The sequence below is a fragment of the Sus scrofa genome, chromosome 13 (assembly GCF_000003025.6).
Source record: "Sus scrofa isolate TJ Tabasco breed Duroc chromosome 13, Sscrofa11.1, whole genome shotgun sequence".
Taxonomy (NCBI): Eukaryota; Metazoa; Chordata; class Mammalia; order Artiodactyla; family Suidae; genus Sus; species Sus scrofa.
The window spans coordinates 133148402-133165820 of record NC_010455.5 but is presented as its reverse complement, the minus strand read 5'-3'; the positions used below and the strand labels follow the sequence as shown (position 1 = coordinate 133165820).

Below are 17419 nucleotides of genomic sequence, written 5' to 3'. Positions count from 1 at the left end.
TTACTGCTTTTTTTTTTTTTTTTTTAGGGCTGTACTTGTGGCATGTGGAGGTTCCGATGCTAGGGGTCTAATCGGAGCTGTTGACACTGGTCTACACCACAGCTCACAGCAACGCCAGATCCTTAACCCACTGAGCGAGGCCAGGGATCGAACCTGCAACACCTCATGGTTTCTAGTCAGATTCATTTCCACTGCACCATGATGGGAACTCCCTTGCTTTCTAAAATCTTAAAAATTTAGAATTTAGGTTGGGATTGACAGTATCTCTGCAGCACTGACACAGGTCAACCCCTAGCCCAGTACACCATGTTAAGAATAGGGCATTGCTGCAGCTGCAGCGTAGGTCGCAGCTGTGACTCGATATAACCTCTGGTCTAGAAATTCCATATACTGCAGGGCGGCCAAGAAAGAAAGAAAGAAAGAAAGCTTATGTGAAACAGGTCATATTTCTGCAGTTTCCGTTGCTTGCTCCTGGCAAATGAGATTATGAAGACACGGGGTTTTCCTGCAACTGCTTTCCAGTGGCCAGGCCAGCTTTGGGGTAACTGCAGGTATGGTGGCATCATAATGCATTCTCTCAGTAACAGTGCTGTAAATTAGACTGAGTTCCAAGGTAGCCTTTACATTGGCCTGATCGTCACACAAATGGTAACTCCTCCAGTGAGTCACTTCTGGGTGTTCAAAGGAAGTCCAAACTCCAGCCCAGTCCTCCACTGCACCTAATGATTTTTAGTAACTGATTCCCTGTTTATTTTATTTTTTTATTTCTTTGCTTTTTAGGGCCACACCCACGGCATATGGAAGTTCCCAGACTAGGGGTCCAATTAGAGCTACAGCTGCCAGCCTGCACCACAGCCACAGCAACGCGGGATCCCAGCCGCGTCTGCAACCTACACCACAGCTCACGGCAACGCCGGATCCTTAACACACTGAGCAAGGCCAGGGATCGAACCCACAACCTCATGGTTCCTAGTCGGATTTTTTTCTGCTGCGCCATGACGGGAACTCCTGATTCCCGGTTTAGATTCTTTTCCTGCTGGCTTCTAGTTCTAGTACCGAACTCTGACCATTTGGAATCAGTAGGCAGTAGGCCTTAAAGGATGAAACTATTCATATATGAAAAGAAAATAACTACGAAAAATAAAAATAAAAATAAAGAGAGGTCCTATCATGCCTCAGTGGGTTAAGAACTCGACTAGCATCCATGAGGGTGCAGGTTCGATCCCTGGCCTCACTCAGTGGGTTAGGGGTCTGGTGTTGCCGTGAGCTGTGATGCAGGTCGCTGATGCTGCTTGGTTCTGGTGTCGCTGTGGCTGTGGCGTAGGCTGGTGGCTACAGCTTGGATTAGACCCCTAGCCTGGGACCCTCCATATGCCGCACCTGTGGCTGAAAGAAGGAAGGGAGGGAAGGAGGGAGGGAGGAGGGAAGGGAAAAGAAAGGAAAGGGAAAGAAATAATAACTACATGTGGGTCACACAGGGGCTGTGTGGGCGCTGCCTGTGCCTCCTAGGGGTCAGGTGCCCTTCTGGGCTGTGGCCTGGATGAGCACGCCCTTCCCTTGTGCTCGTCCCCGAGGCCTCCCAGAGCTTCGTGGCCCATGACTACCTCTGTCACAGCAATGAAACGCCCTTGCACACTCACCTGCTTTCCCCCCCTGGCCTATCATTCTGATTTCATCCACCATCTCCGTGTTGGAGGAGCTCCTGGTCCCCAGACCTGCCCCATAGTCTGCTCCACTCTGGGGGGAAAGGGAACTGTCAAAGGTCCAGACACAAGGTGCCTTCCTTCCCACAAGGACTAAAACACACAAACAAACAAAAGAAAGAAAAAAAGAGGAGAAAATCACTACGGGTCTGTCTTCTGTGTTTAGGGTAAAATAACTCAAGAATGAGGGCAACCCCACACTGAAGACCTTCACAAGCAGACCCTCAGAACGTCCGAAAGGAGATACACGCGCACATAGACAGGTACACAAATATGTATCAGGCAGAAGGAGAAATGATTCCAGATAGAAGACCTGAGAGGGAGGCGGGAGCTGGTCCTCAGACGAGCTGGAAGGGGGACGTCAAGTGAAGACCATCCCCCCGCTTTCTTCCGGTAGAGGGTCAAGGAGATGGGTACATTTGCTGCAGCAGTGTTCCAGGCTCACTCACCAGCTTCGCGGGTGCTGACGGGGAGCTCTGGGGGTTTGGCTACGGCTCTCTGATCCCCGGATCACAAATAATGCACTGTGTTCTTGAGCTCAGTAGTTCCAGGAGTAGCCTCCTGGGTCCCACTGTCCTGTCAGGGGGACAGAGGTAGTCGCTTCAACAGCGGGTCAGTTTTGCAGCTTCTAGGAGCCATTCCTGGAGAGTCAGCCTGGGCCTGATTATCCAGCACCTCCGAAGTTTACATAAGCACCTGCTTCCCTGTATTAAGCCCTGTGGTGTTTCAAGTACTTAACTGTTCAAAAATAACAGCAACAACAAAAACTCTGGTGTTCCCTGGTGGCTCAGCGGGTTAAGGATCTGGCATTGTCACTGCTGTGGTGCGGGTTTGGGAACTTCTGCATGCGGCAGGCAAAGCCCCCCCAATATATATATATAGTTATAGAATGTATATAAATATTATATGTATATCATATATACACATATAAAATATACATATATAATTATATGTATATTTATATAAATATTATATTTATAATATAAAATACATTTATTTTATATAAATACTATATTTATATACATATATAAATAAAAGAATGTTTTCCAGGTTCATCCATGTTTTTACCAGGTATCAGTACTGCATTCTTTTCATATGGCCAAATACCATTACATTATGTGGCTGTATCACATCTGCGTATCCTTTCATCCGGTGATGACCACTTGAGTTGAATCTTCTGGCTATTTTGAAGAATGCTGTGATAAGCATTTGTATACAAGTTTCTGTGTGGACCTAACATTTTCATTTCCCTGGGCATATACCTATGAGTTGAACTATTAGGTCATAAGATAACTCTGTGTTTAATCATTTGCAGAGCTGCCAGATTGTTTTCTTTTCTTTCTTTCTTTTTTGTCTTTTTAGGGCCATACTGGCAGCATATGGAGGCTCCCAGGCTATAGCTGCCAGCCTACGCCCCGGCTCATGGCAATGAGGATCCTTAACCTACTGAGCAAGGCCAGGGACTGAACCTGAGTCCTCATGGATCCTAGTCAGATTCATTTCCACTGAGCCGCGACGGGAACTCCAAGATTGTTTTCCGAGCGGCTTTCCACTAGCTGTTTGAGGATTCTGAATTCCCCACGTCTTGAGCAACATTTGTTGGTATCTGGCTTTTTGATCCTAGTGGGTGTGAGGTGATATCTTATTACGGTTTTGATTTGCACGTGCATCTCTTTAAGTCAAAGGAGTCTTTCCCGAAGTCCCCCAGCAGACCTTCCATTAAGTCCCATTGGCCAAAAGGGTATCAAGGAGACCTTCCTAAACCAATCACTGGCAAGGGGAATGGGATTTCCAGTGAGGACTCGCTTCCTGGTTTGGAGGTGGGGCTGTGGGCTGCCTCCTTTGAAGCACAAGCATCCTGAGGAGATCACTCACCTGAACATCGGGTTCTGTTAGGGAGGAGGAAGTGGGACAGAGGACTGCAGTGTAGCTGTGTCATGTGGCTTCTGCAGTGCCAGGCTCTGATGGCTTCCCTCCTTCTGCTCTGACCATTTCTTCCCAGGCACCTCTTCCTCTGCCCACCCCTGAAATGTCAGTGCTCCCTCCTCATCATCCATACTCTTGGGTTGCCTCATTTATTCCCATGGTTTCAATGTCCTTTTGATGATTTCTTAGATTGTTTCTTTTCTGAGCTTCAGATTTATAGATAAAAATAATAAGAGTTGCCATCTTTGGATACTTATTATATTCCAGGCACTGTACATGATCTCATTTAACTCATAACAACCTCATAATTCTATTGTTACCCCTGTTTTATAGACAAATGAATAGGTTTAGAGAGATCAGGTTTTTTGCTCAAGGCAACAGAACGAGTAGGCTGATGACAGTGGTGGCTGGACGCAGTCTGTTTGACTCCAGAGCCCTGATCCACTCGCGGTTGGGCTTCTGCCCCTCCCTCAATCACAGGGCAGCCAAAAAGAATGCATCATTTTCTCTTGACCCAACCCTGACCATGTGGTCCCTGAAGCCGTGAAGGAACCAGTTTTTCCAGTTAATCAGTCCAGACACTCAAGGGTCACCTTGCATCTTCATCCCTTCCCTATGGGACATTAGCTTTGCTTTCTAAACAACCTTTGAATCCAGCACTTGTTCTTCATCCTTCATTGGCACTACCCTGGGGTATATGTTGCCTGAGAATCTTCAGCCCTGAAGGTGGCCATGCAGGGCCTCTAGCTGCAAGCAGTCCCCTCCTTTATCACGCCAGTGTGTTACACAAGAGGCATCATTTTCTATAATGTGCATAATAAGAAAAATATCGAGAAGCAAGACTGCACTCACCTCTCTGCTTTCCCTCCCCCACCTCCACTCACCCTCCTACTGCAGCCAGATAGAGCCATTGCATAAAACCTCTGGGTGGGGGCGTCAAGCCCTCACCATACCAAGACCAAGTCCACATTCCAGATTGTAACATACCAGGCTCTCCACGGTCCCCAGTATCCTCTCAAGCCTATATTCTCACCTCTTTGTGTACAGAGCTTGGAGCTCTAGAAACACTGCATTTTTCTGCGGTCGCCTCTATTCTGCATTATCACCTCAGCCATGCCCGTGCTCACATTGCTTCCTCTGCGGGATATGCTTACAACATGGAGGTTAAGCCAAGCTTTGGCCCTGAGTAGACCCCTGCTTCCAATCCTTGCTCCGTCATGGTGAAAGAGCACTGAATTTCTGTGAATCTCAATTTGTAATTTATCTGTAAAATGAGGATAACAATAGCACCTACCTCTGGCTTTGTGAAAACTGATTTTAAAAACTGCCTGGGAGTTCCTGTTGTGGCTCAGTGGTTAACGAATCCGACTAGGAACAATGAGGTTGTGGGTTCGATCTCTGGCCTTGCTCAGTGGGTTAAGGATCCGGCGTTGCCTTGAGCTGGGGTGTAGGTTGCAGATGCAGCTCGGATCCCGCGTTGCTGTGGCATAGGCCGTTGGCTGCAGCTCTGATTCGACCCCTAGCCTGGGAACCTCCATATGCCACGGGAAGCGGCCCTAGAAATGTCAAAAAGACCAAAAAAAGACAAAAAAACCCACAAAAAAACAAACAAAAAAAAAACAAAACTGCCTGGAGCCCCAAGAAGCTGCCCATTTCCGCAGCACTCTATGCCAGGCCTTGCATGGCGCCACACACTGTGGGTGCCATCTTATTGCTTCTCCATCCTCTAGGGCTGAGGTCACCTGGTTCTGGGATCCATTTGGATCCATCTCAGCCCCTCTAGTCCACCCGGACAGGCCCACGCTGCAGCCAGGATCAAGGACAGAGTTGGAGATTCCTGGAAGAGGTGGCGGCATAGTGCAGGAGTTCTCCAGAAAGAGACCTACCCCCTCTGGCTCAGGCTGAGGCCTCCTGAGGAAAGGACCCTGGGGCCGTCCCTAGTGGGCTGCTCTAGTGGGTGGAGCCAACACCATGGGCAGGACAGCTACTCACCTAAACCCAATCAGGATGCAAGCTGCTCATTTATGACAGAATCACACTGAGCGGCCCTGTGGGGGTCCAAATTCTGCAGCTTCCAAAGCCTGCCAGGTGTCTTCACGACGGAGAGGAGCCGGAGGCTCTGGAATAAAGGGATAGCGCTCAGGGCTGCGGAGATGCCACTGTGGGGCAGCGGAGCAGCTGCTGATAACCACAGGCAGGGGCATCCTGCATGCGTGTTGATGTCTGAGGCCAGCGAGCAGGGAGAGAGATCATCTCAGTGGCAGGGGTACAGCAAAGTAGAAACCGCTGCTGTGGGCACAGGAACAGGGGTCTGGGGGAAGCCGGGGAAGAGATCCCCAGGGCAGAGAGGACAGGAAGGGTGAGCAGAGACAGTTGTCTTTCTTGCTGAGTCAGAGGCTGGGGCCATTCTTGGTGCCCCATCTTTCACTGGTGCCCACTGTGTGCACAGTAGCGTGCTCTGGGGACACACGTCCACAGACACGGTCCAGAATGGCAGCCATCACATGTGGCACTTCCAAGGAAGTTCACACAAACTTCCCCCTGATAAAACTGCTGAGTTGCTGCTTATGGAAAAGGGTGGCTGGCCCAAGTTTCGGTTCCTTCTCTAGATCCGGTACTTGGAGCAGAGTCTAAAGATTGCCTGGGCGGGAGTGTTGGAGAAGGTCCGGGCGCGAGGGCCAAAGGCGTCTTCTCTGGCTTGAAACACGCCAGGACCATGTCCAAGGACAAGATCTGGTTCCAAACTCTGGGGTCCATCTCAGGCGCAGAGTGTGAGAGTGACTTTCCTGAGTCCGTTTTCTGTTTAGTGTCGCATTTCATCCTCCCTTCGACCCTGGGGGCTGCAGTACACCCAGCAGGTGCCCCATCCTGGAGGCACTGTAGTGGCTGACCCTGGTGCCTCCTTCGCTGGTTGCCCGAACCCACCCATATTCATCCTTTGATTAACAGAGTGTGCAACACACAGCATTAAACACACATACGGGAGAGTGGATGAGAGCAAGGTATCCCAGTTAACTGCTGTGTGTCATTTAATCATTCATGACCTCATGGTTCCCACTTGCAAAATGGAAATTCTGCTCTGCCAGCTGAGAGTTTCCAAATAATTTTGACAGTGGTTGCCAGTTTTTTTGTTTTGTTTTGTTTTGTTTTTTCTTCTTTTTAGGGCTGAAACATAGCGTAGCATATGGAAATTCCCAGGCTACTGAGGCAAATCAGCTGGCCTATGCCACAGCCACAGAAATGCCAGATCTCAGCCATGTCTGTGACCTACACCACCACTCACTGCAGCAACACCAGATCCTTAATCCACTGAGTGAGGCCAGGGATCGAACCCCTGGTTCTCATGGATACTAGTTGGGTTCCTTACTGCTGAGCTGCACCGAGAACTCCTGGTTCCCAGTTTCCTGAGGCGAAGGTGTCTGTGGGTGAAAAGTGGCATGAAAGGAAGGGTGAGAGATGTGCTCCTCGAGGAAAGCTACAACTGTCCTCACCATATCGTGGGTCCCACAGCAAAGTCCCGCAAAGCCACCAACCAGAGTGTGGCAAGATCGCCTAGAGCATCCGTGGTGACAGCGCTTTTGCCCTTGTCGGTGCCTCCATGCAACTCTGGGCAGGGAAGCCATCCTCTTACCCTTCCAGAAGGCAGGCCTGGGCCCAAAGTGCACCACACAAGGCCAGAAGTGGCAATTCTTCCCTATGTGCGATCTGTCCCTGCTCATAGGTTTCAGGCTCAGCCCTTTGCAGAGTTTTTGGTTTCATTTTCACCAGGGACCCTGGAGGTAGCTTCCTTATATGCCTCTTTTATAGAGGGGGTAAGTGAAGCTCAGTAAAGTTAGGGAACCGCCCAAAGACACAGTAGTGGGATAGGATTCAAATTTAGGCCTCCGAGTCCAAAACTAGAGCTCTCCAGTGGCATGTACACACAGACTCCCTTCCCCTTCCCAAGAAAACGCCACCACGCCCTTCCCCTAGGCTGGGGCAGGTCAGTGCTAAGGGCCAGCGGACCCTGGTTTGAGGAAAGTTGCCCACGAAAATGTGGGGCCATAACTGCTCGGCCTGCCTTCCCAGTCTCCAGCCTCTGCTGGTCTCTGGGCAGCTGGCAAAGGTAGAAGCAATCGCAGTTCTTCCTGCCCTTTCCTCCTCCCACTTGACCCCCACCCCGCCCCACCAACTCTTCCCCAGCCCTTGTGCCGACTCACCCGGACTCACCGCGTGCTGTTCCTGGTTGCACCTGCCCCGCCGGCGGCTTCCGGCCCCGCAAGAGTCCGTGCAGGGGGTGGGTCCGGAGCCACCAGGACCGAGCACTGGAGCCAGGCAGCGTGTCCTCAGCGCGGCTGCCCGTCTGTCTGGTCCAGGAATTAGGCACAGCGCGCAGTGCGCCAGGCGGGGCGGAGGTATGGTGCAGAGGGCTGCAGACCAGCGCGCCCGCCCGCAGGCGGGGCCACCCGAGGCGTCCCCTGCGGTCCGGGCTGCGGCAACTTGGGGGGGGGGGGGGGGGAACGACGACGATGGAGGGTCCCCGGCAGCCCTTGGGCCGAGGCAAGCCGGGCAGTGACTGGTCGGTTCCCTTCCCGCATTCCATCTCACCCCCCTAGCAGCGTCCTCCTTGGCGAGCCACGCCTGGTGAGCCGTCTTTTTAGCATGAGGGACAATTAAGCAGAACATTTCTAGGCCATACTTTTGTCACTCAGTTTCTGCATTCTCTGTGGGTGGGGCTCTCTATGGCTGAGATGACCTGCTCTCTGGGGTGGAGCAGGGCGGGCGGGAAAGGCACCCCGGAGACGCTCTGCGGGCCTGGTTTGGGAAACGGAGCGGGAGAAGCAGGGTCAATTTCACCGCGACCCAGTGCTTTTCCGGCTGTCGCCACCCCCGCCGCCGCTGCGCTCTTTGTCCTGGAAACAGTCCAGGGGCGGGCGCCCCTCCCCATCTCTGTATTCTGCAAGTGGGGGACAGGCCATTGGCCCAGGGTTGCCCGCCAGTCGGAGGAGGTCACTGATGCCTGGGGGCCCAGGCTCCCTTCCCCGCCGCTCCCGGTCCCTCTGCAGGGTGAGCGCCCCGAACTGATAGGCTCCTGGGCAGAGGTCAGGGAGCCACTGGGGGTCTCGCCGCCTCCCGGGTCCCACTGGGTCCCTGCCCAGGCCTGGAGCTGTGGACCAAGCTTAAAGGCTGGCGACTCGTGGCGGAGTGTTACACGAAGCCTCCCGAGGGAGGCTGACCTGCTCTCACTACAGCAAATTTTTTTTTGAAGGTCTTGAGCAGAGTCCCTTCCCCTGTATTCCCTTTCGTGTTTCATAGTAGCCCTCACATTAGAAAAAAGAAAAAGAAAAAAAAAAAAAAAGAAAGCCAACTCTACTTTGTTGAGAAATTATTTACATACAGTAAATACCAGAAATCGTAAGGACTAAAATACAGTACAGAAAAGGGCTCATTTCCCCCTACTCTGACCCAGCTTCAGGGTGCTGTCTGCCCCTCCCTCAGAACCTCTCCCGCCCTGGGGTTCTCATCTCAGTAGTTACCAGGGCAAAAGGAAATCATCCTTCAGTTTCCTTGTATCTAACTGAAGTCTTTCCTGCTTTTACCTATCTATCTATCTATCTATTAATTGTTTGTCTTTTTGTCTTTTTTGAGGGCCGTACCCATGACATATGGAAATTCCCAGGCTAGGGGTCTAATTGGAGCTGTAGCCACCGGCCTACACCACAGCCACAGCCACACCAGATCCAAGCCACATTGCAACCTACACCACAGCTCACGGCAACGCCGGATCCTTAATCCACCAAGCAAGGCCAGAGATCGAACCTGCAACCTCATGGTTCCTAGTCAGATTCGTTTCTGCTGAGCCACGATGGTAACTCCTAATCTATATTTTTAATCAATGTAATACATGTGCACAGCTTAAAAAGTTCATATGGATACAAAAAGCTTACATGAGAAACAGCAGCCAGATATGAGAGCCTTTCCCAAGCCTGAAGATGTAACCAAGCAACCCTGACATCTTCTCTTCTCTGGTCAGGACCCCCTTTCTCCAGTCCCTTACCTCCTCTTTCATCTTCCTCCTCTTCACTGTAACACCTGTAATCAGGACTAGCCTGTAGGAAACTGGAAGTCAGGTGCAGAGCCTGTGCTGAAATGGTCCACACAGTTCCTCCTCTCGGCCCTGCGCTCACATGGAGTGGGAGACAGAGTTCTCAGGTGGTCCAGACTCAGAAGAGCTGAGATCCTGGCTCAGGTCCTGCTGTGGTTTTCCTAGCTCACAAGTCACAGGTCAGTTGCAGTAGCAATGTTTCCTTTCTCATCCAGGGGCTGGAAGGAGCGGGAATGGGAATTCAGCACCTGCATCTGGGTAGTGGCTTGGTTCTGCCACCAGCTAAACAGATGAGTGACCCTGAGCAGGCTGATTCCTCTCTCTGTGCTCCAGCTATAAAATAACACTGGGATTTTTAGAAAGCCGCACAGCTCTAATGTCTTAGAGGTAAGTCCCCTGAAAGAGCCTTGGCCCTCTCCAGCCAGGATGGCTCTGATCAGTGCCCCACGGACTGGCCATTGTGGTGCCCTCCTGATTCTCTGTGCCACCAGGCCCAGGAGCCTTGGCTGGGTGGAGGCCGTCCTACCTGCTTTACCATCTCCTCTATTTGCCTGATAAAGCAGCTTCTTCTCTTGGCCCCCAGGCAAAGGAGGGAAGGAAGCAGAAGATGACATCACAGGAGGGAGTATTTGGACCTTACCATTTGGACACAAGACTTGATTCGAAGGACACTTTACCCCCAAGGAAGATTTGAATTATAACACTTAATTCAGTGGATAAGCAACAGGTCCTGCTGTATAGCACAAGGAACTCTATCTAGTCACTTGTGATGGAACATGACGGAGGATAATGTGAGAAAAAGAATGTGTATACACACACACACACAATATAAAACCGGGTCACTTTGCTATACAGAAGAAATTGACAGAGCATTTTAAATCAACTATTAAGAAAAACACTTAATTCAAACTACACAAATCCTGATTAAGTTTTAGACAGAATTTTCCAGAGTGAACTCCACTAAACTGACAATTACTTGATTAATGCTTTTTTTAAGTATACAGTTTTCTTTTTTCTTTTAATACAGTTTTTAAAAAAGTATCGACATAATGGCCTACCTTAATGGTTTACTGACATCTTCTGCTGCCATAGGACATGAAGGGCTCAGACATCAGGGGTGCACACCTGGATCAGCCTTGGCTAGGACCTTTGAGTTTTGATCTCCAGCTTAAAAGCCTCATCTTCTCCCTAAAGTGAGAAGGGAAACCTTTGAATGTGAAGGCTGTGATCTAGGTCGGCTTCCCTCAGCTGTGTGATTCTGCATCACTTGCTTAAATCCCCTAAGCCTCATTTTTCTCACCTGTAAAATGACGAAAATAAAACCTACCTGCTGACCTCAGAAGAGCTGTTTGTTGTATGTAAAAATAAGTAATTATTACCACAAACCACAACAGCATTAAGTAATCCCCGGCTCTAATCCCCATGCCCAGTAGGGGGAGCTCCAGAAGATGTTACTGTTAACGGCACCTCCATGATTAATGGAACAGGCATCATTTGCTTGCTCTGACCACTAGGTGGCACCACAGATTTGGTTCTGTGAGTATTTCAGTCTCAAAGGCAGCGCTTTGTGTTTGAACCACGTAAAAATGCTGGGGTTTTGTTTTTTTGTTTTTTTTTTTTTGGAATGTCAACATCAGCTAATTATTGACAGTTTCTTATGGTTCTACGTAAATTTTGCCATGGCGCCTGCCTTGGTGTGTTTCTTTTAGGCTTTGTCTCAGCAAGCCCTGCTGCATTCCAGGGACAAAGCAGCTGAAGCCTTTAGGAAGCCTGGGCGGTGCCTTCCACCCAGGTGGCCTAGGCTGCTGGGGTACACCCAGTGGACAGCGGGGAGTTGCTGCCAGAGACCTGGGGGCAAGGACCCACCCAGGCTAGGAAGAGAGAGCTAGAAAGACAGCATCAGAGTTAAGGACAGAGCCAGAGACACAGAGAAGCATTACACTGGTGATCACAGGAATTTGATTTGTAGACAGAGGTCTCTTACTTTCCATGAGTACAAATTCCCTTGCTGAGCCCAGAAAGCCATTTCCCAAGGAACTCAAAGGACAGACCATGCCCAGGTGACCCTGACCTCTGTTCCTTGCTTCCCGTTTTCGCACTCCCTCCCTAGGGGTGCTGGCCCTGGGCCCCCAGTATTGTGAAAGAAGTTGAGAAACAGATCTCAGATCATTAACAGAATTGACTGGTGACCCTGAGAGGTGGGAGTGACTCACCTGAAGGCTGGGTGGGGCTCTGGGACCATCCTCAGGCAAGGAGCCCCCCTCGTCTGACCTTAAGCTAAGCAAAGCTTCATCTTTGTGTGGATGGGGAGGGGTTTCCTTTGGGCCATTTTCTGTGCCTCTCCAACCTTAGGGGCTCAGGTGTTCCATATATAGGTCAGCTTGGATCTACTGAAGGAACAGCAGCACATGATGAGTAGCTTTTTCATATTTGCACTTTTTTTCCCCCAGAGACAAGAGTTCAGATAAGAAGGTTTTTCTCTGTATGTGAAGAATTCACGTAATTTTTTAAAAAAAGGTTATCTTCCAGAAAAATGAGAATTGTTTAATATTAGGAACTCTTTATCAATTTAATTTACCATGTTAATAGTTCAAAAGAGAATCATATGATTACCCTGATAAAGGCTGAAAAATTCAACAGCTTAATCTTGGTAAGCATTTTTTTTTTTTTTTTTTTTGTCTATTTCTAGGGCCGCTCCCGCAGCATATGGAGGTTCCCAGGCCAGGAACCTAATTGGAGCTGTAGCCTCTGGCCTACACCAGAACCACAGCAACGCTGGATCCGAGCCACGTCTGCGACCTACACCACAGCTCACGGCAATGCCGGATCCTTAACCCACTGGGCAAGGCCAGGGACCGAACCTGCAACCTCATGGTTCCTAGTCGGATTCGTTAACCACTGAGCCATGACGGGAACTCCTTGGTAAGCACTTTTAATAAAATAAGAATAGGTGTATACTTCCTTAACATGATAAAATATATTTATCTCTATCAAAGACAGCATTGTGCTTTGATAGAAGCTCTCCCAACTCAAAGTCAGGGACAAGAGAGATGTGTCCATGTTTACAGCTATTATTTAACATTTTTCTGAATGTAGTAGCCAATGTATAACAGGAGGCATAGAAATCAGAAAGAAGAAGGAAAAGTGATTATTTCCAAATGACACAATTTTATCCCTGGAAAACCCAAAAGATTTTGACTCAAATATATTAAAAATCAAATGCTGGTGAAGATGTGGAGCAATAGAAACTCTCATTAATTGCTCATGGGAATGCAAAAGGGGACAGCTACTTTGGAAGATAGTGTGTGTGGTGGTTCCCACAAAACTAAATGTCTTCTTACTACATAATCCAGCAATTGTGCTCCTTGCTATTCCCACAGATGCGGTGAAAACCTAGGTCCACACAAAAAGCAGCACACAAATGTTGACAGCACCTTTATTCATGATTGTCAAAACGTGACAGCAACCGAGATGTCCTTCAGTAGGTGACTGGATAGATAAACCGTGGTAAGGCAGACAATGAATATTATTCATCACCAAAAAGAAATGAGCCATCAAACCATGAACAGACATGGAGGAAACAAATGCATATTGTTACGTGAAGGTAGGCAATCTAAAAAGACTATATACTATAGTCAACAGTGTACTGATCCTAACTATATAATATTCTGAAAAAGGCAAAACTATAGAGATAGTAAGAAGAACAGTGGTTGTAGGGGTCCAGGGGATGGGAGGAATGAGGAGGGGGAGGACAGAAATTTTCAAGCAGGGAAACTATTCTATGTGATACTGTAATGATAGATACACGTCATTATGCATCTCAAAACCTGTAGAAAGTGCAACACAAAAAGTGAACTCTAATGTAAACTATGGATCTTGGCTGGTAACATGTCAATGTAGGTTCATCAGCTGCAATACAGGTTCCACCCTGCTGTAGGACGCTGATGGTGCAGGAGCTGTGTGTGTGGTGGGGGGAGGGCAGGAGTAGGGCCATGTGGGAACTCTTTATATTTTCCATTCAATTTTGCTGTGAACCTAAAACTGCTTAAAAAAAAAAAAGTATCAATTAAAAAGTAAGTATTCCGAACAGCAAAGTAATGCAGTACGATGTCTGGTTTCGAACTAATATTCAGAAACTATTGATTTCACACTTACAAACAACAACTAGAAAAAAAAAATAGAAGAAAAGCTGCTTACCATAACAAAACCACACAAAATGAAACAGCTAGGAATAAACTTAATGAGATTTATGCGATGGATTTCTTAAACTTTAAAATTCTACTAAGGGATACTAAAGATAGTCTGAACAAATGGAAAAACATACCACTTTTTTAGAAAGTTCATTTCCTCGAGGTTGTATAAATTTAACAAGAGCCCAATAAAAATACCAACAGGTTAAATATTGTAAATCAACGTTATCTCAACAATAACAAAAAAATGCCAACAGGATTATTTTTTTAACCAAACAAGTAGGAATATCCAGGACAAATGAGTGGGAACCAGACTTATCAGCAAATAAAATGTCTTTTCTTATCACACTATTATAACTAAACTAGTGTAATACCGGCACAGAGAGAGACAGGTCAGCAGAAGAGAATAGAAAGAAAAGAAGTAGATTCAAATACAAGGGAACTTAGGATATGATCAAATCAAAATTCCAAATCAGTAGAGGAAAACTATCCAATATAAAACTGCTAGGCAAATAGGTTGTCATCTGAAAGAAAGAAAATAAAGAATTTTATCAGTACCTCATAGCAAGATGACTCTGAGATTGACCAAATACATAAACATTAAAAAATATGAAATCACAAAATACTAAAGAAGCAAAGGAAGGATTTAAAAAAAATTTTGTGGTTGAGAAAGCACTTCTCCCCCCCACCTTTTATTTTATTTTTTTTTGTCATTTTAGGGTTGCACCTGTGGCATATGGAGGTTCCCTGGCTAGGGGTTAAATCAGAGCTGTAGCCGCTGGCCTACACCACAGTCACAGCAACATGGGATCCCAGCCATGTCTGTGACCTACACCACAGCTCACGGCAATGCCGGATCCTTAACCTGGATCCTTTGAGGCCAGGGATCAATCCTGCGTCCTCTGGATACTAGTCGTTTCCACTGAGCCATGGAAGGAACTCCCAGCAAGCACTTCTAAGTACAAGGAGACTTAAAAGGAGAAGATGGCAAAAGTAAACAAATTCTTTATGGCAAAAGACACTATGATCACAGGCCAATTCCAAAAATTAGGGAAGAATAACTATAATATCAATAGATTCATACAAAAAACATGTAAATCAAAACTCACTGAGATAGCATCTTTACCTATTTGCTTAGTAAAAATCATAAGGTCTGGTAATAGCTTATCAGAGAGATGGAGAAGTGGGTATTTTCTTATGTTGCTGGTGGCTGTGTAAACTGGCCCAACCTCTGAGGTTGGAATTACCATTATTATTTTTAAATACAATGGTTGTTGGGTTTGTATATATTATTTCTTTTTTGTGTGTGTCTTTTTGCCTTTTCTAGGGCCACTCCTGTGGCATATGGAGGTTCCCAGGCTAGGGTCTAATCGGAGCTTTTGCTACTAGCCTACTCCACAGCCACAGCAACGCGGGATCCGAGCCTCATCTGCAAACTACACCAGAGCTCACGGCAAAGCCAGATCCTTAACCCACTGGGCAAGGCCAGGGATTGAACCCGCAACCTTATGGTTCCTAGTCGGATTCGTTAACCACTGAGCCATGACGGGAACTCCTGTATGTATTATTTCCATTTACTCACTCAGCATTCACTCTTTCATGTTATATCTTTTAAGGTCATTTCCCCCCTCTATAGTGCAGGTTCCTTGATTGTAATCTCTCAGTTTTTACCACCCTCAATCCTGGAAGATGGTTTCACAGGGTTCATAAATCTAGGTTGATAGTTACTTTCTATCAACATTTGCAAGATTAGGATTCACTGTCTTCTGACTTCTGCGCTGCTGTTGGGGAATTCACTGTCTTTTTAATAGTGGATTGTTGGCTTACAACCTCTCCTTTCTTTCTGGCTGTTTTTAAGATTTTATTCATGTATTTTGTGTCTTCAGTTTTACTAAGCTGTGTTTAGGTATGGATTTATTTTTATGTATCCTGTAAAGTATGCTTTTTTTTTTTTTTTTTTTTTGTCTTTTTGCCAATTCTTGGGCCACTCCCACGGCATATGGAGGTTCCCAGGCTAGGGGTCGAATTGGAGCTGTAGCTGCCAGCCTACACCAGAGCCACAGCAACACGGGATCCGAGCCACATCACAGCTCACAGCAACGCTGGATCCTTAACCCACTGAGCAAGGCCAGGGATCGAACTCCCAACCTCATGGTTCCCAGTCGGATTTGTTAACCACTGAGCCACGATGGGAACTCCGAAGTATGCATTTTTGTTCCTAACCTCTGAGAGGAATTGCACAAATTCTAAAAAGTTCACAGCCATAATCTCTTTAAAAACTTTCCTTCATTCTCTGTAGTCCCCATTTTTTTTTTTTCTTTTTAGGGCCGCACCTGAGGCACATGGAGGTTCCCAGGCTAGGGGTTGAATCAGAGCTGTAGCAACAGCCTCAGCAACACGGAATCAGAGCCCTGTCTGCGACCTACAACACAGATCACGGCAACACCAGATCCTTAACCCACTGAGCAAGGCCAGGAATTGAAGCTTCGTCCTCATGGATGCTAGTCAGATACATTTCTGCTGAGCCATGACAGGAACTCCTGTATTCCCCATTTTTGAGGATCTGATTGTATACATATGCTTTTATTGGAACTTTTTTATTCTAATATTTCTATCTCCTGATTAGCCCTTTATGTTTTCCCCCTATTTGTCTCTCGGTGTTGTGCCTTTGGTAGTTTATTAACTCCCAATTCTTTCTTTATCTGTACCTAATTGATATTTCATTTTAAGAATTATATTTTTCATTTCAAAAAAATGTTCATTCTTTTTTTTTTTTTTCCTTTTTGCTTTTTAGGACTGCACCTGTAGCATATGGAAATTCCCAGGCTAGGGGTCGAATCAGAGCTGTAGACACTGGCCTACAGACACAGCCACAGCCACAGCCATGCCAGATTTGGGCCACATCTATGACCTGCACCATAGCTCACAGCATTTGGGATCTTTAATCCACTGAGCAAGGCCAGGGATTGAACCTACATCCTCATATATACTGGTTGGGTTCGTAACATACTGAGTCACAGTGGGAACTCCCAATTTGTCCATCCTTGATAATCTCTTGTTGCATTTTTATTTCTCATCTCTGTGATTCCATTATTACTTCTTTAAGCTTTTCATATATAGCTGTATTTTTTTAATTAATTAATTTATTTATTGTCTTTTGTCTTTATAGGGCCACACCCATGGCATATGGAGGTTTCCAGGCTAGGGGTCTAAGTGGAGCTGTAGCCGCCAGCCTATGCCAGAGCCACAGCAATGGCAGATCCAAGCTGCATCTGTGACCTATACCACAGCTCACAGCAACGCCGGATCCTTAACCAACTGAGCGAGGCAGGGATCAAACCCACAACCTCATGGTTCCTCGTCGGATTTGTTTCTGCTGCACCATGATGGGAATTCCTATAGCTGTATTTTAAAAACTTCTATTTAGAAATAATTTTATCCAAATTTGAATTAAGATGGCAGAACAGAAGGACTGGAGCTCACTTTCTCTCATAAAAACAACAAAATTACAACCA

General features: G+C 47.2%; 1 protein-coding gene across 17 annotated transcripts in view; it reads right to left on the bottom strand.

The window, feature by feature from the left end:
• The window catches only part of PIGZ (phosphatidylinositol glycan anchor biosynthesis class Z), a 34619-nt gene extending 25966 nt beyond the window's left edge, over positions 1-8653 (bottom strand). For 3 of the 17 annotated variants that reach the window (XM_005670100.3, XM_021070121.1, XM_021070120.1), the window contains exon 1: positions 7839-8653. In XM_005670100.3, the coding sequence (XP_005670157.2) occupies positions 7839-8294 (456 nt within the window). In that variant the 5' untranslated portion in view covers positions 8295-8653. Of the gene's footprint in view, positions 1-1640; positions 2280-5621; positions 5749-7828 lie in introns of all 17 variants that reach the window. The other 14 variants (XM_021070130.1, XM_021070129.1, XM_021070124.1 and 11 more) reach the window with 13 other exon arrangements.